This window comes from Cavia porcellus, unplaced genomic scaffold (genome assembly GCF_034190915.1).
Source record: "Cavia porcellus strain 051 isolate PalLab524CR breed Dunkin Hartley unplaced genomic scaffold, mCavPor4.1 scaffold_25, whole genome shotgun sequence".
NCBI classification, from domain to species: Eukaryota; Metazoa; Chordata; class Mammalia; order Rodentia; family Caviidae; genus Cavia; species Cavia porcellus.
The window spans coordinates 6,097,787-6,119,678 of NW_026947508.1; the positions used below are offsets into that span (position 1 = coordinate 6,097,787).

General features: G+C 56.6%; 1 protein-coding gene across 1 annotated transcript; it reads left to right on the plus strand.

Moving 5' to 3' along the window:
- Positions 1–8,305: 8,305 nt before the first annotated feature.
- Positions 8,306–20,056, plus strand: Pgd (phosphogluconate dehydrogenase). Its single transcript, XM_063235502.1, has 13 exons — positions 8,306–8,458; positions 8,728–8,803; positions 9,518–9,697; positions 11,846–11,911; positions 12,498–12,616; positions 14,075–14,144; positions 15,746–15,880; positions 16,510–16,699; positions 18,053–18,183; positions 18,276–18,409; positions 18,896–18,995; positions 19,122–19,244; positions 19,567–20,056. The coding sequence occupies exons 1-13, from the start codon at positions 8,319–8,321 to the stop codon at positions 19,684–19,686; spliced, it is 1,584 nt and encodes a 527-aa protein (XP_063091572.1). The 5' UTR covers positions 8,306–8,318; the 3' UTR covers positions 19,687–20,056.
- The last annotated feature ends 1,836 nt before the right edge of the window (positions 20,057–21,892 follow it).

The following is a 21,892-nucleotide window of genomic DNA, read 5'->3' on the forward strand; positions in this document are numbered from 1 at the left end:
CTTCCTACGTTCTGGGGGCGCTTGTGGGGTCAAGGTCGTGTTTGAAAGCCCCACTGTTAGTGGGGCTCATGTGCTCCCTGTTGTTGATGTAGCTCAGCGGGGAGTGCTTGTCCCCAGTGGGTGTCCCCCTCCCCGCTCCTGCTGCCCTGCATGAGTGCCCACAGTGCGTGGGTTCCTGCCATTGGACGGTGAGGGTTGCCGAGGACAGGGGGCCGAATGAGGACAGAGCAGGAGCCAGTGTCGCCATGCAGTGCAGGGCCCTGGGCAAGAGCTCTGCGGATTGGGAAATGCAGCCCTTGGGACAGTGGTGTGTTGGGGGTCTGGGCACCCCTGCATGCACTCAGTAAGGGGACAGTGACAGTCCCCTGGAAGTGACAGCCATCAGGAAGCGGCCAGGACAGGGGTTAGGGCTGAGGAAAACCTGGGGTTCACTACAATGAAGTGGGGAGCCGGAGACTCGGGATCTATGCGGGTGTGGTGAGGTGTGCTGAGAGCCTGGGGTCATTCGGAGGAGCGTGGGCCCCAGGGCTCTCTGCATGAGCAGAGAGCAGCGCTGAGTCCCAAGAAAGGACAGCACGATAGAGGTCAGGGCCTCCGAGGCTCTGCCAGGCCTGCTGAGTGTGGAGCTGGCCACGCAGCTGGTAACAGCTATACACTCCCACCCAGGCAGCATGGAGGCGAAGGTTTCAGACAGGGTGGGCCGCAGCAGGGCCTGGAGGAGCCCGCACTGTCTGGCCGCCAGGTGAGAAAAGGCTGGGGAGATGGAGACGGCTGGGAGTGCTGTGTCCATCACAGGTTTGGCACAGGGAGGTAGGGGAAGCTTGGGGGAGCGAGTGGGGATCACCGAGTGGTTTCTGCCTCGCTGGGAGGCCTTAGCGCATGTCCTAGGCCACAGGGCTCAGGGAGCTCAGATGGGCTTGGAGTCCCTAGAAACAGTGCCAGAATGCAGACTCTGGTCCAGGAGCAAGCGAGATGGCTTCTGGGGGACATTAGGCTGGTGCTGTGGGCCATCATGTGGGTGAAGAAGCGGAGAGGCCCTGAGAGCGGAAGTGGCCTGGGCATTGTGACCAGAGCTGCTTCCAGAAGCACAGGACAGTTTGAGGCTGCAGGGAGCAAGTGCGGCCTTTTGGGCCTGGGAAAGCCCAGTGGGTGGTGTGTACCTGTAACCCAGCACAGTTCCTCGGAGACTGAAGCAGGAGGATCAGAAGTTCAAACTCAGGGCCGGGGATGCAGCTCAGTGGCACAGTGCCTGCCTAGCAAGTGCAAGGTCCTAAATTTGATTCCTGGTACAAAAAAAAAAAAAAAAAAAAAAAAAAATTCAAGCCGGGTGTGGTGGCGCACTCCTGTAATCTCAGTACTTGGGAGGCTGAGGCAGGAGGAGCGCGCAAGATCAAGGCCAGCCTGGGGTACAAAGTGAGTTCAGGCGGGCTTTGAACTGCATAGTGAGACCCTGTCTCAGAAGGGCACATACACACACACGAAGTTCAAGCCCAACCTGGGCAACTTAGTGAGACCTTTGTCCAAAAATTTAAAAAATAAAATTAAGAGGGGTGTTGCTCATTGCAGAAGCTCTGGGTTCAATCCAATTTCAAAACAAGTCTTCAACTCCGCTGGGCTTGCAGTGTGAACTGGATTCAGTCAGCTGGGGTTAGAGTTAGCTGCCTGGGCCCTAACTGGACCTCATCCAGGGTCGCCCCGTCAGACAAAGCTGACAGCGCAGGCCATTTTGTTACTTTTCTGACTTTTCGTGGCACCCCATAATGGGTCCCGTGTGGAGGTCTCCTGGGAGCCCAGGCGCTCTTTGTCCCCGCTTTGCCGCTGTGGAGTGCTCAGTCCTTCACTCCTCTGCCTTGGGTTCGCGGCCCTGGGTTGGTTGGCTTTCTGAGGCAGCGTCCTGCTCTGTAGTTCAGGCTGGCCTTGAACTCACTGTGCGGCCCAAGCTGGCCTCAAACTCCCGAGCCCTGGCATCACACGTGTGTACCACCATACCTGGCTGGGACTGTGGGTTTTTTGAAATTGTTTTCTGTCTGGCATGTAGTGGAGCCTTTTGAATTCACTTATGGGAATTACAGAGCAAGTGAGGGGCAGAGCTGGGCTTTTGAAATCTGCACAGGTCGCACCGTGCTGCTCCCATGCCCTCTTGGCGAGGAACAGTGCGTTCCAGCCCTGGACTGGACGCTCAGCGCTGCTCCTGTAGGAGTCTCCTGTAGGAGTCGTGCTCCGGGATCTGGGGAGTCAGGGCGAGCCAGCAGTGTTTCCAGTGCATCATAAAGCTGTGGACTTTCTCAGGGGCACGTGCCAAGGTTTGTGGATTTGCTGGAAACTGCAGATCAGCAGGCTGCAGCCCTGGGTGTGTCACAGGGGGAGACAGACAGGGTCCCAGCCCAAGTCTCAAAGGCCTTGGCTGCAGTCCCACAATCCCAGGAGCAGGCTTTTTGCTGGTGGTCTGAAGCTTTTGCTGCTCGCTGCTTCCTCACACAGAAAGCAAAGCGCCACGTAGCTTGGATGGTAGTACAGGTGGAAGTGCTGCTTCTGACCAGCCCGCTCCTTGTGCTCCTTGTGCCCGGCAGGCGGCTGCCGCCTGCTCCCTGGACAGAGGTGCAGGTTTAGTCATGTTGACTCAGCACAATTCCTGCCTGGTTTTTTTTTTTTTTTTTTTTTTTAATTCCTGCCTTGTTAAATCTCAGACCAGAGCAATCGATCCAGTGAGTCCTGTCCCTGAGCTCCAGGAAAGAGGAAGTCACTGCCAGGAAGCTGAGAGGTGCACTTGTCCCTGGGTGACTTCACTCCATGCACTGCAATCAAGTTTTGCTGATAAAATCGGCCGCTGGCATTTGTTCTCCAGGGTGACTTGCTAAAGTCAGCTTCAGTGCAGCGTTCAAGTGAGGGCCAGATGTGTGGCCATGCTGCTTGTCAGGTGAGGGGACAGTGCTGGGCATGGCCTTGATGGGGACAGGCTTCCTGAGCACCTGAGACAAGGTAGGCTTGGTGATCAGGCTGGGAGCCTGCAAACCTGACTCAGGGAGACCTTAACCACAGGTGGGGACAGAGTCCAGGCAAAACATCGAAGTCGCCATAAGCCAGGCACAGTGGCACACGTCTGCAGCCTTGACCATTAGGGAAGCTGAGGCAGGAGGGTCAGCAAGACCCTGTTTTTGTTTTTGGCCTTTTTGAGACACTGTCTCACTATGTAGCTCAGGCTGGGCTCAAACTCACAGCAATCCTGCCTCAGCCTCCCAAGAACTAGGATTACAGGCATCGCCACCACGCCTGGTGAGACCCTGTTTTAAAATGAACTTTAAAAGTGGCTAAGAGTGTAGGCCAGTGGTAGAGCACCCCTGGGTTTGATCCCTAGTAACTGTAATATCAGTAATAATAACAGCCTGGTATTGTGCGCCCTAGGTTCTGTCCCTAGCAAGAAAGAAAGCACATTGGAATCTTCCCCTTTCTCCTGTGGTTTGCCCTGAGGCCCAGGGGAGGCTCCTGTGGCTTCTGCATGGGGCTCTGGGGCCACGGACCCCGCCCACCTCTGGGGGCCAAAGGGGTCACAGCCTGGCTCAGGCCACTCTGATGCTGCAGCCCCGGCAGTGGCTGTGGCAGGGGAAGCCTGGGAGGCAGACTGCATTTCATGAGCTGAGAGCGACAGCTGCTACCTGAACTCTTGGGCAGGTGACAGAGGAGTGAGAAACCAAGCCAGCAGCGACAGGAAATGTGGCCGCCACTGGACCGAACGCATGCATGTGCACAGGAGACCCTAGGGGCACCTTAGAAAGGTAATAGCCAGGGACATGGCACTAGAGAGCGAGGGTGCACGTGCCAGGCCCCACCAGGCAGGCAGCCCAGTGCCCAGGCGCAGCCTCCCAGAGCGTTGTCATGCAGACATGGGCACCTCTCAGAAAGTCCAGCTAAAAACTCAGCCTAAAAACTGACTCCCAGCCAGGTATGGTGGCACACTCCTGTAAGCCCAGCACTCGGGAGGCTGAGGCAGGAGGATCGTTGCAAATTCAAGAGCAGCCTAGGATACAAAGTAAGCTCAAGGCCAGCCTGAACTGCGTAGGGAGACCCTGTCTCAAAAAAACCAAGACAAAACAAACCAAAATGGACACTCTTGAAGCTGAAGCAGAAGGATCACAAGTCAAAGCCCAGCTTGGACAACCAATTGACTTAGTGAGATCTTGTCTCAAAAATTAAGGGAGAGGGGGAATGTAGCTCATTATGAAGGCCCAAGGTTCAGTCCCCAGCACCTCCAAAATCAGAAGGCACAAACGTACAAAATGAACAGAAGCTCTGGAGGAAAGGAAGAAGCAGAAAAATCCTTTAAAGAATAGTTAGCGACTGAATAGCTAGTGTGGTGGCATACAAGACTGTAATCCCAGTGCTTTGGGAGGCTGAGGCATCTTTGAGCTTAGTATGGCAGGTTAACAATTTAGCAAGACTCTTAAAATTAAATAATTTTGCTCAGTGCAAAGGCTCCGGGCCAGTTCCCAGTACTACAAAGAAATGAGTGGCTGAAAACTTCCCATGTAGGTCACCGATTTACAGATTTAACTCTGCCACTCCGAATAAGGTGATCCCAGGTGTCCACATGGAGACGCACTGTAGCTACCCTGCCGGAAGCTGGTGACAGATGGTTTATAATCCGTGGTCAGCGGCTCTGAGTCAGGGCAGACGACAGAGGTCGAAGCCAAGACACTGAGATGTGAGGGGCAGGACCTGGAGTTTATAACCAGCCGTGCCAACCTCCAGAAACACAGATGGAGCTGCTCTCAGACTGTCACCACGGGGTCCTCCCCGGGGAGCTCACCTTCCTCACCCTCACACGGCAGAGCCCTTTCCCCCTGCTTTTTCTTGGCCCAAACTCCTTTTGCAGAGCATATTGCTTTTCCAACCTTTACTATAAAACTTTGGTGGGCCAGGAATTTAGCTCAGTGGCATAAATTCCTGCTGGCTAGCACAAGGTCCTGAGTTCAATTCCAGTACCCAAAGAAAAAAAAAGTTGACAGCATCAAGTTTATGAACAATTTTCAACCTGTCAGAAAGACAAATCACCGATAATGGGGGGACAGGGCCTTGGCCTTTTTAGTGCTGGGGTTCTTTTCCTTTTGCTATCAGGAAGTAAAATTAAAACTTGTGACACTGAGTAAAAACAAACAAAAAACGGAGAAGATAATTCTGCAGGTAAACAGCCTTTCTGATGCTCTGTACACTGGGGGTCCCAGGACTGCCAACTTGCTTGGTTTTCTCTACATTTTAAGAAGACACTGAGCTGTTCTCAAGGATAAGTGTGTCACTTGTCACTTGGCCAGCCAGGCAGGGTACCATGGCCTGAGGCGGAGGTGGGGACAGAATTGGGGGATGGGATAGAAGCTACTGTCTGGGAGCTGGGGATTTAGCTCGGGGCACAAGTGCCTGCCTGGCAAGTTCATGGTCCCGAGTTCAAGTCCCACTACAAAAAAAAAGCCTGGTCTCAAAAACAAGATAATAATAAAATCGTACACACACATACAATGCAACACAAAAAGGGTACCAGAAAAGCAAGAAAGGTTACTGAGACCCATAGAGCACAGACTACCTACAGCTGCGTCGGTGATTATGGGAGGCAGAGGTGGTGTGTGCACCTGTAGTCCAAGCACTCTGGAGGCTGAGGCAGGAGGGTGCTTGAGTCTGGGAGTTTGAGGCCAGGAAGGCATGATAAGATCCCATCTCAAAAAGCAGAAAACCCAAAAGACATGGGTTGGGGATGTGGCCGGGTTAGTGTGCTTTGTACCACAAACATAAAATAAACTGACACTTGTCACCCAGCGATTTTACTTCTAATTAAGGAAGAGAAATGAAAGGCAAAGGCATGCACCAGTCTGCGCAATACAGTGAGCCCCTGGGTCCCATTAGGGTACCCGGTTCCCAAAGGATGCAGGACAGGGGTGCAGGCTGCAGGGAAGAGGACAGGCGCCCGGGAGCCGTGTGTCTGGAGCAGGGTGGGGGCTGTCGGTGGGGGAGTCTTTGCAATAGAAGACGACTCGGGTCACAGGCAGCTCAGCCACACTGCAGGATGCGTGGAGAGGCCTAGAAAGTTCTTTCCCTGCTGGGACTGAGCTGGGCCTTTCTGTATTTCACCGTGAAACAGATCTCTCGAAATTGCCTGGGCTGAGCCGGACTCAGGAGGCTGAGGCAGGAGGATCGTTGCGAGTTCCAGACCAGCCTGGGCTACAAAGTGAGCTCAAGGCCAGCCTGAACTGCATAGCGAGACCCTGTCTCAGACAAAAAAAAAAAAAAAAAAAAAAAAAAGAAAGAAAGAAAGAAAGAAAGAAAGAAATTGCCTGGGCTGACTTGGAACCCCCAACCCTCCTGTCTCAGCCTCCTGAATAGCTGGGATTACAAGTGTGAGCCACCTGGCCCAAAGCCACTCTTTTATCTCTTTCTCTGGAAAGTTTCCACAGAAGCTGGGGAGATTAAAAAAAATGCAACCCTATTTTTGCAACATAGTTTGTCTCTGTTCTGACCCCTTTCTACTGAACAGGGCATGTGGGAGGGATAGGGGGTGTATAGGATGGCTCACAGACCACACATTACAAAGCTGCCTGCCATGCCTGCCTGTATCCCAGCTACTCTGGAGGCTGAGGCAGGAGGGTCATAAACTGAGGCCAGCCTGGGCAATTTAGCAAGACTCCTCAAAATAACGTAAAAAGGGCTGGGGGTGTGGGTCAGTGAGGGGTGAGGAAGACTAAGGCTGCCGGCTGCAGTACTGGGGAGGCTGAGGCAGAGGGTGGGGAGTTCCAGGACAGCTGGGCAGCTTAGTGAGATCCTGTCTCAAAATTAAAGGAGTGTTAGTTAGAGGTGTAGCTCACAGGCAGAGCGCCTGGCTGGCATGTTCAGGATCCTGGGCTCTATCCCCCACACTGCAGAGAAAACACAGCCAAGAGGAGAGGAAGCTAAGTAGTATTTCAGGTTTTTCTCACCCTGGGGAAGAAAAAAATCTCTAGTTTCTTTGACTCCCGGAAGAGATGGGACAGATGGGGACAGGAGATCAGAACAACACTGCTTCTGAGGCCTTCCAGTGCCTCTTAGCCCAGAATTCCGGAGACACTAAGGTGCTCCATTTGGGGTGTCAAGCCCTGAGCCCCAACAGAAACAAGTGTGTGTGGGTGCCAGACACAGCTGAGACATGGGCCCTGGGGGCTCCCCCGAAGCCTGCAGCCATCGGGAACTGTCTGTCCCCTTTTGCAGAAAGGAAAACTCAGACTTACCACCTTGGCCATGCAGGTAGGTGCAGCTTGGGGGCAGAGTAGGTGTGTACCCCAGGACAGGGATCCAGTCTCCAGCATCAAAGCAAAACAAGACCAAAAAACAAAACAAAACAAAACTACCCAGAAACAAAAATAAAAATACAGCCTTGATTGCACAGCTAGAAAAATACGAAACCAGTGGGAGCTAAAGTCAGCCTGCTGTCAACTCCCCGACAAATAAGTTCCAGATCATCCCAGCAGCCATCGGATGCGGTTTCCGTGATAACAAACGAGCTGTCCCCCCACTGAGGCCACCCCGAGTCCCGGATTTGATAGACAGGGACCTTGGAAAGGACCCACCCTTGGCACCTCTCCCTGCTTTCAAACACGGGCTGTGTCAGCGGTGCTCACACTCCTCGGTCTCAGTACTGCTGCACACTCTTAAAAATTAGTGAGGGACCCGGCACATGCCTGTAATCCCAGCACTCTAAGAGGCTGAGGCAGGAGGATTGCAAATTTCAAGCCAGCCTGGCAATTTAGGGAAAGCCTGTCTCAAAATAAAAAGGGCTGATGATGTTGATCAGTGCGAAGGTCTTGGGTTCAGTCTCCAGTATATACACATGCGCGCACACACACACACACACACACACACACACACACACACACAAAGCATGCACGCACACATCAACAGGCTGAGGCAGCTGCGTGGCACAGCACCTGCCTAGCATGTGAGAGCCCGCGTTCAATCCCCATCACTGGGGGCGGGTAATGAACCCATACAGCTCATGGATAGTTACACCAGAAGCAAGTAGTTCAAAAACTAAAGTTTCAAATGTTCAAAGAACAATTTCTCAAAGCTCACGCCTCCCAGTCTCAGCTGCGCAGGCGCAAAGGGCTACCCCGCACACTTCGTGCAGTCAGGAGATGCGGTGCGGCGCGGCGCCCGGGCTCTCATCGATGTGCTCAGAAATCTACTGATTCAGCCCGGGCGATGGGCGGGCCCGTTTGCCCTCAGGTGGTATAACAGGCGCCAGGGAGAACCAATGGTGCGGCCTAAAATCCTGCCCCTCGCTTCCGATTGGCGAGCCCCGACGAATGGGGCGAGGAGCAGCCTCAGCTCCGGAGGTCAGCGGGAGGCGGACCGGACCGCACTCAGCCGGCGCTGGGCTCCCGCGCTTCTCCTCCTCGCCTGTGTCTGGTCCGCTCGCCGCCGCCGCCGCTGTCGCCATGGCCCAGTGAGTGACCCGCGGGCGGCCGGAGCCTGGTTCTCTCCCCGCCTCTCCGAGAGCCCCTGGCGGTCCGCGTGCGCTCCGGGCGCCCGACCCTGCACCCCGCAGGCGCGGCCGGAGCTCCGGGCCCCTCTGCGCGCGGTCGGGGCCGCCGGGGTCCGGGCGGGCCGGGTCGGTCCGGGGGCCGAGGCTCGCTGGGTGGGGGATCACTTGCCCGTCAGCTCCGACTTGAGCGGGCGCTGACACTGTCCTTTGTTCCCTCTCCCGCCCCGCAGAGCCGACGTTGCGCTCATCGGCCTGGCCGTCATGGGCCAGAACCTGATTCTGAACATGAACGACCACGGCTTCGTGGTGAGTGCGGGGCGCGGCCCAACCCGGCCCACCCGGACCTTGGCGTGCGCCCGCCCAGCCCCGCAGACCCCGCGGCATCCGCGCCCGATCCCTGCCCCGCGAGCCCCGAGCTGCGGGTGGCAGAAGCCACTTTAGCCAGCCGTGGGTGTGGCCGGCCGGCCCTGCTGTTCCGAGCCTTGGGCTGCACCCAGGAGTGGAGAGGTCAGATCCTGCCCTCGCGGGGCGCTGATCTGTCGCCCAGTGAGAGGCAGAGATGGGAGAGTGAAAAACGCCTTTTATTATTTCGAGACCAGATCGCACGGTGTCGCCCGGCTGGCCTCCAACCCCCGCCTCAGGCCATCCTCCCACGTCTGTCTCCTGATCTTCGGGGACTGTGGACACCAGCCTGCGGCCAGCACTCTCTGAATGTTATTTCCAGATACTAAAGTGGCTTAGAAGTGCCAGATACTAAAGTGGTTTAGAAGTGTCAGGGACACGGGGACTGGGGACACAGCTCAGGGTGAGGAGGACAGGCAGGTAAAAGCCCAGACCAAGCCCCTGGTACAACAGCTGCTTCCTGGCTTTGCTTTTGGGACCCAGCCGTCGGTGACAGGTTCTGCCAGTATGCACAGCCTTTGCCTGGGTTCTGTGTGGCGTCTCCCTGATAAGGTGGCACAGTCCTGCCTGGAATGAGGGCCCAGTCTGAAGGTCTCCTGTGTCCCTCTGCCCCTCTAGGTGTGTGCCTTTAACAGGACTGTCTCCAAAGTGGATGATTTCCTGGCCAACGAGGCGAAGGGGACCCGGGTGGTGGGTGCGCAGTCCCTGGAAGAGATGGTGTCCAAGCTGAAGAAGCCGCGGCGGGTCATCCTGCTGGTCAAGGCCGGCCAGGCTGTGGATGACTTCATCGAGAAGCTAGTGAGTCGCTCGGCCCTGGCTGCTGCTTCCTCGGTTTCCTTCAGGGATTTTTTTTTCTCTAATTTTCACTTTCTGAACATGAAGTGCTCACTTCTGGTGGGAGGATTTCTTAAACATTTCAGTGTTGGCCAACGCAACTGGCACTCATTAAGCAACTGCATATCTCTGGGTGGCAGTGACTCCGGGACGTGGAGGGACGTCTCACTCAGACAGTCTTAGCAGCAAGAATCAGAAGAGTGGTAATCTACTGGTGGCATCTCTGTCTTTGCTATTCAAAAAGATTTTCCAGCTCTTTGTGGTGTGCTTGTACACAGCCGGTAATCGATGTACCCTGGGAGGCTGAGGCAGGAGAATCATAAGTTCAAGCCCAGCTAGGGCAACATGGGATGTAGCATGACCCTGCCTCAAAAAATTAAAAAAGGGCTGGAGGTGCAGCTCAGTACAAAGGCTCTGGGTTCAGTCCTAAGCATTGCCAAAACAAGTTTTCTTGTAGTTCTTGGGCATGATTAAGCGCAGAGCCATGTGCCTGGTGGGCAGGTACAGACCCTAGCGCGGAGCTACAGACTCAGACTGTTTGTAGTTTTTGTTTGGTGACAGGGATTGAGCCCAGGGCCTTACGCATGCCAGGCATGAGCTCTACCTCTGAGCTGTACCCCACCACCTACATCTTAAGGTTATTTTTCTTCCCATGGCATTGGGCATTAAGCCCATGGCCTTAGCACCCAGCTGCATCTCCAGCCCCCTATTTTTTTTTTTGTACCGGGGATTGAACTCGCAACCTTGCGGGTGCCAGGCAGGCACTTGTGCCATTGAGCTAAATCTCCAGACTATTTTTTTCAGACAGGATCTAACTGTATTTCGGCCTGGCCCTGAATTATTTAGTCCAGGCTGGCCTCGAACTGGCAGCTCTCCTCCTGCTTTAGCCTGGGCGTGTCGGGGTTGTGGGTGTGCAGCACCACACCCAGCTTCCTGGTTTACTTTTGAAACAGGGTCTTGTTAAGTCACTAGGTTACCCTGGCCGGGCTTGAACTTATGATCCCAGTTGATCTTATAGTTTTGGTTTTGTAATATTTATAAACATCTAGCGTTGTTCACTAGTAAATATTTGTGTTCAAATTTAGAAGTAGACTTTTTCATATTCCTATAAAGTAACAATTTCTTTTTTTTTTTGTCTTTTTGAGACAAGGTCTTGCTATGCAGTTTAGGCTGGCTCTAAGCTCACTTTGTAGCCTAGGCTGGTCTCAAGCTTGCAAGGATCCTCCTGCCTCAGTTGCCAAGTGCTGGCATTACAGGAGTGCGCCACCGTGCCCGGCAAGCAACAATTTCTTTTCTTCCTTTTTTCCTCTTTTTTTTTTTTTTTTGTCTTTTTCCTTTTTATTGGTACCAGGGATCGAACTCATGACTGCCTGCTTGCAAGGCAGGTGCTTATGCCGCTGAGCTAAATCCCCAGCCCCACTTCATTTTGTTTTTTGAGATAGGATCTCACTGTAGTCCAGGCTGGCTTTGAACTTGCAATCTTCCTGCCTCAGCCTCCAGGCGTGCAACAGTTTTCACAATTGTATAATATGAATGATAAAATATCCCTTTAGGGACTCCTAGGAACTGGTCATCTCCCCGCCTCCCTCTGCCACCATGGAGATTGAACTCATGACCTCACAGGTGCCAGGCGGGTGCTGTGCCTCTGCACTATATACCTGGCCCCTGGTTATGTACTTTTTTTTTGGTACCAGGGCTTGAACTCATGACCTTGTGCTTGCCAGGGCAGGTACTTACGTCACTAAGCTAAACCCTCGGCCCTGGTTATTTACTTTTATACCAAACAGTTTGAGGCATTAGCAAGGGTCTGTCTTGTTTTTACTTTTTTGTTTTTTGTTTTTGAGACAAGGTGTAACTCTGCAGTTCAGGCTGGCCTTGAACTCACTATGTAACTCAGGCTGGTTTTGAACTCCCGGCCATCCCCCTGCCTCAGCTTCTTGAGTACTGGTATTAGCCATCATGCCTACCTTGCCTTTTGATCTTAAGTAAGATGTGACTGTAGCCGCTGAGGGTTGTTGCTGCTTAAATGTAACATGTCCTCAGACTACACATATTTGGCATAGATTCCCGTTCCTTCTGTCTTTGGTCACCCTGTGCCATGTCTGTTTGCAGGTCCCGCTGTTGGACACTGGTGACATCATCATTGATGGGGGGAATTCTGAGTATCGAGATACCACGGTACGTGTCCCTCAATCCTGATTCCTCCAGGTCCCAAAGACAGTCTTGGAAAGGGAGCACAGGTCACTGGGGACAGGGGACAGCGGGCCGGCTGTCCTGGAGCCTGGCTCTGTATCGCCTGGGGCTGGTGGGTGGTCACTCTCGGCCTCTTTCCAGCTGGACATGGTCTCATCCTCACCTGCTGTGCCAGCGGCAGAGGGCTATCTCGCCCTGCCTGCCATTGGCCTCAAAGTCTCTGTCTGGCCCAGGGGGCTGGGGATGTCCCCAAGGGTTCCGAGGTGCCGGCTGAGGCTCAGTCATCAGGTCCTCTGAAACCAGTTCTCCCTTCACTGGGTCTCTGCACGGCGTCCTGGGAGGAGGGGATGTGTGCTTGCCTACATCCCCTGTGTCAGGATGCTTCCGCTGAGCACCTGGGAAAACCGGTTGTTTCTAGATGCCACATGGAGAGGACTCAGGCAAGGGACTGGATCCCCAAAGTCCCAGACCAGGCCTGTCCACCGTGGCATCTCTGCCCACCTTTCCCCTCCGCGTGCTGTGGGAGGAATTGGTTTTGGAGACGTCATGATGTCCTTTTCCTCTCCTTCAGAGACGATGTCGGGACCTCAAGGCGAAGGGCATCTTGTTTGTGGGCAGCGGCGTCAGCGGTGGCGAGGAGGGGGCCCGGTACGGCCCATCGCTCATGCCCGGCGGGAACAGAGAGGCCTGGTGAGTCCCCGGCCACCCTGCACCTCCCGTTGCTCTGCAGGGCTGGGCTTGGAGGGCCGGGCAGTGTCCTGGGCTGGCACCGCGGAGGACAGTGCTGCCTCTGTGGGCCGATGTGTGGTCCTAAAATGACTAATAACCGAGTAGCAGGGCCTGGGAATGGGCAGAAAAGTGTCTCGCTGGAGGGTAGAAACAAGCTGGACTCTGTTCACGGGGGCTGCAAGAAGGGAGGAGCCGGCCTGGGATCCGAGCTCTCACAGGCGGTGGACCCGGCCGGGCCAAGGCTGCAGGGGCAGGAGGACACGAGGGGGGCAGCAGAGGGGGCGTCATTTTGTCATTTGCCGGGACAGGCCAGCGGAGTTTGATGCCCAGATCGTCTAGATTTGTATCAGGCAGTAAAGCAGAGGAGCGAGGGAACCTACCCCATTAGGAAAATGATCCTTTAAGTGCCCTCTGCGGTCAGTGAGCCTGGAGCCCCCGTCCAGTGAGTGCACTCCGAGAGGTCAGGCACCCTGCCGCTCCCCTGTCGTTGCCATGGTGACTTTGGGGCCCCTCCACTCCCTCCTGGGCTTAGGGAAGTAGCAGAGGCACCTGAGGTCGGGTGGGGCTCCTCGGAGAGCCTCGCCTCGCCTCACCTGACCTCCAGCCCCAGAACTGCAAAGAAAAACCTCCACGGAGAAGAGGAGGAAGTGACCCTTTGGCCCCGGAGACTGCCCAGAGCCAGCCAGGGCTGACTGCAGCCCCGTCAGGCTGTGTGTCTGGCCCGGTGCAGAACCACGAGGGGGACCCCGGGCTGCACGGTTCTCCTGGGAGCTGTGGGAGATAGGAAGGGCGCGGCTTCTCCTAAAACACCGCACTGTTCTGTCTGTGTGTGTGTGTGCGTGTGTGCGTGCGTGCGTGCGTGCGTGCGTGCGTGTGTGTGTGTGTGTGTGTGGCCCAGGGTGTGGAACCTGCCCTCCTCACCTGCACCGAGCTAACCCGGGGCTCTAGAGGAACCGTGTTGCTTGCAGGCTGGAATTAGCTCGTTCCAGGGCCACAGTGTAAACTTCTGTGTGTGTGTTGCTGGGGGCTAGAAACTCAGAGCTTCGTGTGCTGTACCCCCAGCTGCATCCCCGCACTTCTTGGCCTTTTCTTTTGGTCTGTGACACAGCCTCACTGTGTGGTCCAGGCCAGCGCTGAACTTACTCCATATCCCAGAATGACTTCAAACTCGGGATCCTCCTGCCTCAGCCTCCCAGGTTCTGGCTTACGTGGTGTGCGCCGTGCCTGGCTCTGCCCAGCCTTTTTGGTCTGGCATGCGAGATGGTCGCAGCCTCTGCCCTGAGGCCCACTGACACCTACAGGCACAGGCCTGGGGTCCCCTGCGGAGCTCGGGGTGCTCATCACTTACTCTGCCTCCCTCCTGAAAGTGGGCACCTGAGTGGGGCCCGTCCCCGCTGAGCCGAGCCCTCTCCCCCACAGGCCGCACATCAAGACAATCTTCCAGAGCATCTCGGCGAAAGTAGGAACTGGAGAGCCCTGCTGCGACTGGGCAAGTGCCAGCGCCGCCACCCCAGTGCCACAGTGGTTGTCCTGTGACCCAGCCTCGGTCTAAGCCCATCAGTGCCCGGAGGCCGGCTCCCTCGCAGCTGAAAGGCAGAATCCCCAGCGAGGGCAGGCTGGCCGGGGGCGCAGGCTCCTGAGCCCCTCATGGCAGGGGGAAGCCAAGAGCGGGCAGGGAGGAGGAGCTGCGTGCGCTGCCCCCGCTGTGGAGCCTGGGACCGGGTGTGAGTGCTGGGTCCTCGAGGACTGCAGGGGCCCGGCCGTCCCCTCCTTTCCTGGGCCCAGCCTGCCGAGGCTGCGGTTGGGGGGAGGCGGGCGGGGTTACTTCCCGCTTCCCCCATCTGGGAACGGAGGGTAAGCCGGGTGAGCTGCACGGGTGCCCTACTCCCGGGCTGCCCGTCATGTCTGCTGATTTACTTTATTTGTTATGAATCAGTGGGGCGTGGGTGGGGCATAGGAATGCCCTGCTTCAGGGCTGCCACCCTAGACGGTGGCAGAGGCTGTGCCAGGAGGGGCTGGGCCGGAAGGACTTTGAGGGGCTCTGGATCCCGGGCAGCAGGTGGTGACAGGAAGCCCAGCGACGCAGACTTGTTCTCCGTGCCCTGGGATGGGGTCAGGAAGGACGAGGGCCCCTGCGGCACTGTGTGGCTGGGTCACAGTTAGCGGGGCCTGATGTCAGCCCCTAGGGTCCTGGGAGGCAGGGACAGCCGGGGAGGATGCTGGCCGCCAGCAGCACCCCTGTGTGAGTGCAGAGCCTGGATGCCAAGGGCTCTCTCTCCTCCTGCGTCTGTGCTCTGTTCTCCACTGATGGACAGTTCACAGGTAATTTGCTTTCCCAGTGGCTCTGCGGGGACAGAGGAAGCTGTTCAGAGGAACACCTGTGTTTTTGTATAGTCCAGGCTGGTCCTGAACTCACTGTGTAACCCAGGCTGGCTTTGAACTCATGGCGATCCTCCTGCCTCAGCCTCCTGGGTGCTAGGCTGGCAGGCTAGAGTAACACTTGTCACCACTGACTCAGGAGGCTGAGGCACGAGGACTGCTGTGAGCTTGAGGCCAGTCTGGACTACATAGTGAGACTCTGTTTGAAAAAGACAGAAGAAAGGTGCCCGTCCTAAACTCAGCACCTGTTCTGAGATTTACACCTGGCCAGCTGAGCTTGTTGAGGCAGGACCTGGCCAGCAGTGGGGCCTGGCTTAGGAAGTGGGGCGCCGGTGTCCTGCAAGGCTGTATTTACATCTGGGTAAAGACATCAGTGATTTAATTGGCTGGCTTTTAAAGTGTAGCAGCTCAGGAAGAGCAGGACTTTGTAACTCATGGGTAAGGGCCTGGGAAAAGCCCTGTGAATGAGAGCCGGCCCTGGGGCCCTGGGAGAGGCCTGCAGGGGGAGTGGGGCTCGGAGCACGCTGGGCTGGGTGGAAGCCCGTGCCGGGCCGCCAGATGAGTATCTTTTGAAAAAACTCAGGCGCTTCCCGTTTGCTGCTGTTCGCACAGCAGGACGGAAGCGAGCCTTGGTGAGGACTGGTGGGGCGCCAGGGGCCTCTCTCTGGTGCCCAGCGCCCTTTGATGGCCCCGTGCTTGTCGCCCCCACAGGTGGGAGATGAGGGAGCCGGGCACTTCGTGAAGATGGTGCACAACGGCATAGAGTACGGCGACATGCAGCTCATCTGCGAGGCCTACCACCTGATGAAGGACGTGCTGGGCATGGGGCACGAGGACATGGCCCGGGTGCGTCCTCCTGCCCCTAACTAGGACAGCTGGCCGCGAAGCAGAGGCCTCCCCCTGCCCAGAGCCCCTGAGTTAACTGTCACCAGCCCGGCCTGGCCTGGCGTCTGCTGCTCAGGCTGGGACCCGGTTTTTGATAATTCCTTAAGAAGTTGTCACCGGTCGGGAGCAGAGGGCTTTCATCAGCATCCTACCCAGAAAACCCTAGAGCACTCGGGAAGGGCCCCAGCACCGACGCCGTGCCCCCGCCCACGTTAGCCTCTCAGCACTTTCCGTCTGTCCCTCCTCCTGTGAGGTTCGGGTGATGCTCTGCGGCTTCCTTCCCTAAGTACCCAGTGTCCCTAGGGGTGCGTCTGCTTTGGGTGCGGGCACAGCAGGGCTCAGCACCTCCGAGGTGAGGGCAGCTCTGCTCCGGGCTGCCCGCAGCTCATCTCCCTCCTTGGCCTTGATCTGCTGCCTCGGTCTGTTCCCCCAGTAAGCACACACGATGCCTCCAGGGGTGTTCTGTCCTAGGGCTTTGTGGGCCCAGCAGACAGACAGACAGCACCTAACACAGAAAGCTCCCCAGCAGTGTCTGCCGTGGAGAAGCGGAATCAGGGCCTCACGTCACTTTGTCCCTCGTCCCCCCGCAGGCATTCGAGGAGTGGAATAAGACCGAGCTGGACTCCTTCCTGATCGAGATCACCGCTAGTATCCTCAAGTTCAAAGACAGCGACGGCCAGCACCTGCTGCCCAAGATCAGGGACAGCGCGGGGCAGAAGGGCACTGGGAAGTGGACGGCCATCTCCGCCCTGGAGTACGGCGTTCCTGTCACCCTCATCGGTACTGTCCCGGTCCCCCGCCCCAGCCAGCCAGCCTTTCTGCAGGGAGGGAGCTTGTACACCCTGGTCGGGAGTCTCTGTTCTCCAGTCGCTTTTCCCCACGGGTTGTGAGGGACATGCAGAGTGTCCAGGGTTAGCTTTGGAAGGTTCTAGCAATCCTCTGTGAATTTCAGCAGGTGACCTTTTGTTACTTGGTAGTGCAGGCTGGCCTGGAACTCACTGTGTAGCCTAGACTGGCCTGGAACTCCTAGTGATCCTCCTGCCTCAGCCTCCAAGTGCTGGGGTCACAAGCGCAGGCCACCACGCCTGGGGTTCCTGCTCTGACTTCCTAGTCAGCCGGCCTTACCCTGCATGGACAGGCAGGGGAAGGGGAGTGGGCTGAGCGGCCCCTTGCAGAGGGAAGTTGGCCGCCTTAGCTCATCTGAGTGGTGCGAGTGTGAGCCGTCTGCTCATGGGGACTGAAGGTGGCACGTCCCTGTCGCTGGGGGGGGGCGCATGCCAAAGTGGAGCCGAGGGGGAAGTCGCTCTGCACTGCTCGCCTTAGGCAACGCAGCAGGTTTGCCACATCGGGTGTTGCAGCACTGTGTGCCAAGCCTCCTTCCTCCTGCTCTTCCCTCCCCCCGTCCCCTCTCCTTCTGCCTTTCCCCTCCTTCCCTTTCCTCTGGGGCAGCCCCAGCTGCCGGTCCTCCATGTCATGGCCTGAATCCTCTCTGCAGGTCCTCGGTTAATTCCCAGATTTCAGCCCATTTTGTCTGTGGACAGAAAAGGAAGCAAAGTAATTTATTCAAGTTCTATAAATTATTAAAGGGGTGGGGAGAGCACACCTGTCATTTTGACAGGTGGGAGGCTGAGGCAGGAGGATCACCATGAGTTCAAGGCCAGGGAGACCCTGTCAAAAGAAGAAAAAGCAAACAAAAACTAACAGATACTGAAAGTTTTCTAAATTGAAACAAATTTTCTTTCTTTCTTTTTTTTTTCCTTTTTTATCGGTACCGAGGATCGAACTCACTACTGCCTGCTTGCAAGGCGGGCGCTTATGCTGCTGAGCTAAATCCCCAGCCCCAATTGAAACAAATTTTAATTCCCAGCAATAGGAGGTCTCAGGAGTTGCCTTTTCTTCCTTTCCCTGGAAGCCTCCTTCCAATTCCGAATCCGCCCTTCTGGCTGGCCCCTCACCTGTGGGAGCCAGGCGGAGTTGGTGCAGGGGCTGCTCGGTGCTTAGAGGTTTTCTGAAGTTTTCGGCTCCGCGTAGAGACCGCGTCTGCACTCCTGGACCTCCGCACTGTGGCGCATGCACCCCTCCTCCCGAGGGGACCTCGGCACTCTGTCACCCTGTCCCGCGCTTCCCCGCCAGGAGAAGCTGTCTTCGCTCGGTGCTTATCGTCACTGAAGGACGAGCGGGTCCAAGCTAGCAAGAGGCTGAAGGGCCCCCCAAAGGCCCAGTTTGGGGGCGACAAGAAGTCCTTCCTGGAAGACATCCGGAAGGTGGGACTTGTTTGCAGCTCCCTCTCCGTGATGCAGCGGGGCGGCCAGGTGCCACCTGCGGCCCCTGAGTCCCAGTGTCGCTGTCGCCCTAGGCCCTCTACGCGTCCAAGATCATCTCCTACGCCCAGGGCTTCATGCTGCTCAGGCAGGCCGCCTCCGAGTTCGGCTGGACGCTCAACTATGGCGCCATCGCCCTCATGTGGCGGGGCGGCTGCATCATCCGCAGGTGTGTGGGCGAGGGCGGCCACTGGTTACGTGTCCCTGTGCCTGGCTTCTCCAATGTCCTCCAATGTTGGGCTGGAAATGAGGCAGCAGCCTCATCTCCCGGCCCCTGGACTTTGTTCTGTGCGCAGCGCAGCGCAGCGGCTGCCGGTTTGGCACGTCCGGCACTCGGTCCCCGGCTGGCGACCCGGGCAGGATGGTCTGCAGCAGGCTGTGTGTGGCCACCGCCCCTGCCTCTCACAGGCGTGCAGAGCCCTGCATGACCCCCGGACTTGACTGTCTCCGTGACCCCTTTAAAGGGACTCTGAGGACCGTCACGCCCTGTGGCCCTGGGTCTCGGGACTGTCTGCCTTGCGTGGTCACCCAGCTCCTGGGCGTGGGGCAGGCTCACCCTCGGCCTCTCGGGGCAGACCTTGGTCCACTCCCTGCAGGGCCCAAGCATGGGCCTGCTGGGCTGAAGGCCTCTGAGCCCCCTCCCCATCCGTTCCAGCGTGTTCCTGGGGAAGATAAAGGACGCCTTCGACCGCAACCCCAAGCTGCAGAACCTGCTGCTCGATGACTTCTTCAAGTCGGCTGTGGAGAGCTGCCAGGTGTGCAGGGGACGGGGACGGGGACGGGACTAGACGGACCTGGGACGGGCAGGGGCAGGGGTGGCAGTGGGTGCAGAAGGGGCTGCTTCTGCCCGGGCGCTCACCCGGCTTCACCTTGGCACGCAGGACTCGTGGCGGCGCACGGTCACCACTGGTGTCCAGGCGGGCATCCCCATGCCCTGCTTCACCACCGCCCTGGCCTTCTATGATGGCTACCGGCACGAGATGCTGCCCGCCAACCTCATCCAGGTGAGCAGGGCCAGGCCAGCGTGTGTGTGTGTGTGTCCCTGTGTGTGTGTCTGTGTCTGCGTCCCCGTGTGTCCCCGTGTGTCTGTGTCCGTGTGTGTCCCTGTGTGTCTGTGTCCCCGTGTCTGTGTCCCCGTGTGTGTCCCTGTGTGTGTGTGTCCCCGTGTGTCTGTGTCCCCGTGTGTGTCCCCGTGTCTGTGTCCCCGTGTGTCTGTGTCCCCGTGTGTGTCCCCGTGTGTGTGTGTCCCAGTGTGTGTGTCCCGTCTGTGTGTGTGTGTCCCCAGGCCCGGGCCATCTGCTGCCCGTGTCCCGCTTCCTTTTCCAGGCTCAGCGGGACTACTTTGGGGCCCACACCTACGAACTCTTGGCCAAGCCAGGCCAGTTTATCCACACCAACTGGACGGGCCACGGTGGGAGCGTGTCGTCTTCCTCGTACAACGCCTGAGGCCCTGCCACTCCACCCCCCAAACCCCGAAGGGCCACTCCTGGCCGCAGCACTCCGCCCCGTCCCGCTCCGATCTCCAGCTAAGTGCAGGCGCCTTGAGAGGTCACGGCGCCCAGCACACCCTCGCCTAGGGACCACTCAGGACCCGACCTGGACAGTGGGGACCAAACCGGGAGTGGCAGTGCAGCTGTGCGGTCGGGGAGGCGGCACACCGAGCCTCGTCTCACGCGGCTGGATTCCCTTGTCTTCTCCATCGTGTCTCTGCTTTTTCTCTACACTTGTTCTCACCTGGGCCACACTCAGCGGCCATGTAGTGGACAGAAAAACCTGCAGTACTTTTAATAAATTTGAATCAGTTTGTTTTCTTCCAGCCTCAATGTTTCTCTGTTTAAAATGCAGCCAGTGCACTGTATGCATATGTAATCCCAGCTACTCGGGAGGCCGAGGCAGAGGATTGCAAGTTTGGAGCCAGCCCGAGCAACTTAGCAAGTCCCTGTCTCAAACACTGAAGGGCGAGCTGGGGATTCAGCTCAGCGGCGTAAGCGCCTGCCTGGCAAGTGTGAGATGGTGAGTTTGATCCCCAGTACAAAAAAAAAAAGGGTGGAGTTGTAGCTCAGTGGTAGGGTGGCCGGGCTCAGTTTCCCAGGATGGAAAGACTTGCGGCCCAGGAAATACCACACAGTGTGTGCGTGTGCGTGTGTGGAAGGCACATGACTCTTTTTACAGTGCTCACAGTGATGTTCCTCTTGGGTCTTCCTGTCTGTTGTTTTTGTCACAATAAGCTCACAGAGAATGATACTGAGCTGGGTCCACTGGCGACTGCGCCGGCCCTGCCCTGGTGCGCGCTCTGCTCCCACCAGCAGACACCCAGGCAGGCTCCGGTGACTTCCCGAGCGCTTTGTCCCGTCCTCAGCACCAGGACGGCGAGTGTGAACCCTGGTCTGCACAGCTGGACCTCACGGGCGCCCTGGCCTCTGGCAGAGTGGCACAGGCGAGGCACCCCTTCACACTGGAGCACTTAGGACCGCCTGAGCCCTGTGATGCCAGCACTCTGGGAGGCTGAGGCAGAAGGGTCACGAGTTGAAGCCCAACTGGGCAGTTCTCAACTTTATGAGATCATCTACAAATACAAAGGGCGGGGAACACAGGTCAGTGTGAAGGTTCTGGGCCGGATCACAAATCAGAAACACCTCGTGCCTGGGTGTGAGGAGGGCCTTCCCTTTTCATCGTGGAAACCTCTGCCCTTGATGGCTGCTGTGACCATAGTGTTCTCTCTAGGGGCTTGGGAAAAGCACTCCTCAAAGGTGAGCTGACCAGGTAGGAGGATCGCTGTGAGATGGAGGCCAGCTTGGGCTACATAACAAAATCCTATCTCAAAATAAAAGCAAAAAGCAAACCCACCACCAACAATAAAACCCCTCCAGAGGTTGGATCCAGAGACACTGACTTCCAGCCATTGAAGCAACACTTGTCTCTGTTTTTTTTCTCCAAGCATTCTAGAGACAGACAATCGGGATTCCTGGCCAGGGCTCCGATACTGACTACTGGGACTCTTTACAGGTTCTCGATAGCCGCTGATCCGGCTGTGGAACAATTAGAGGGTCGACTGACTCATTAGGAACAAATGAGGGCAGAAGGAAGCAGTGGGAGGCAGGTGTGGTGGTGCACATCTGCCATCCCAACACTTGGGAGGCCGGAGCAGGAGGATCACTGTGAGTTCAAAGCCCACCTGAACTATACAGATCTGTCTCCAAAACAAAACGAACAGCAATTAATTGCAATATATTACAGGTCCTGATAAATGTAAAATAAAGAAAAAAGAAAAACAACAAGGAAAACATGAAGGAAAAACTTAAAGAAAAATGACAAGTACTAAATGGAGAAGGAATCATTTAAAAATTAAATGCAGGGAGGGGCTGGGGACATACATAGCTCAATGGCATAAGTGCTTTCTGGGCAAGCACAAAATTGTGAGTTCAATCCCCAGTACCAAAAAACAAAACAAAACAAAAAGAAACCCCTCCAGAACCATCTCAGCATGCACTCTCTGCCACCCGCAGATGCTGATCCTGTAGCTCAGGGGTGGGCCTGAATTCTGTTTCCTACAATTTCTCAGCCGAGGCCAGGCTGGGCCGTCCGCCAGTGATGGGCCTTTGCCTGTACAGAATGGGCTGCAGAGCACAGAGTTCTGGAGCTGTTCCAGACC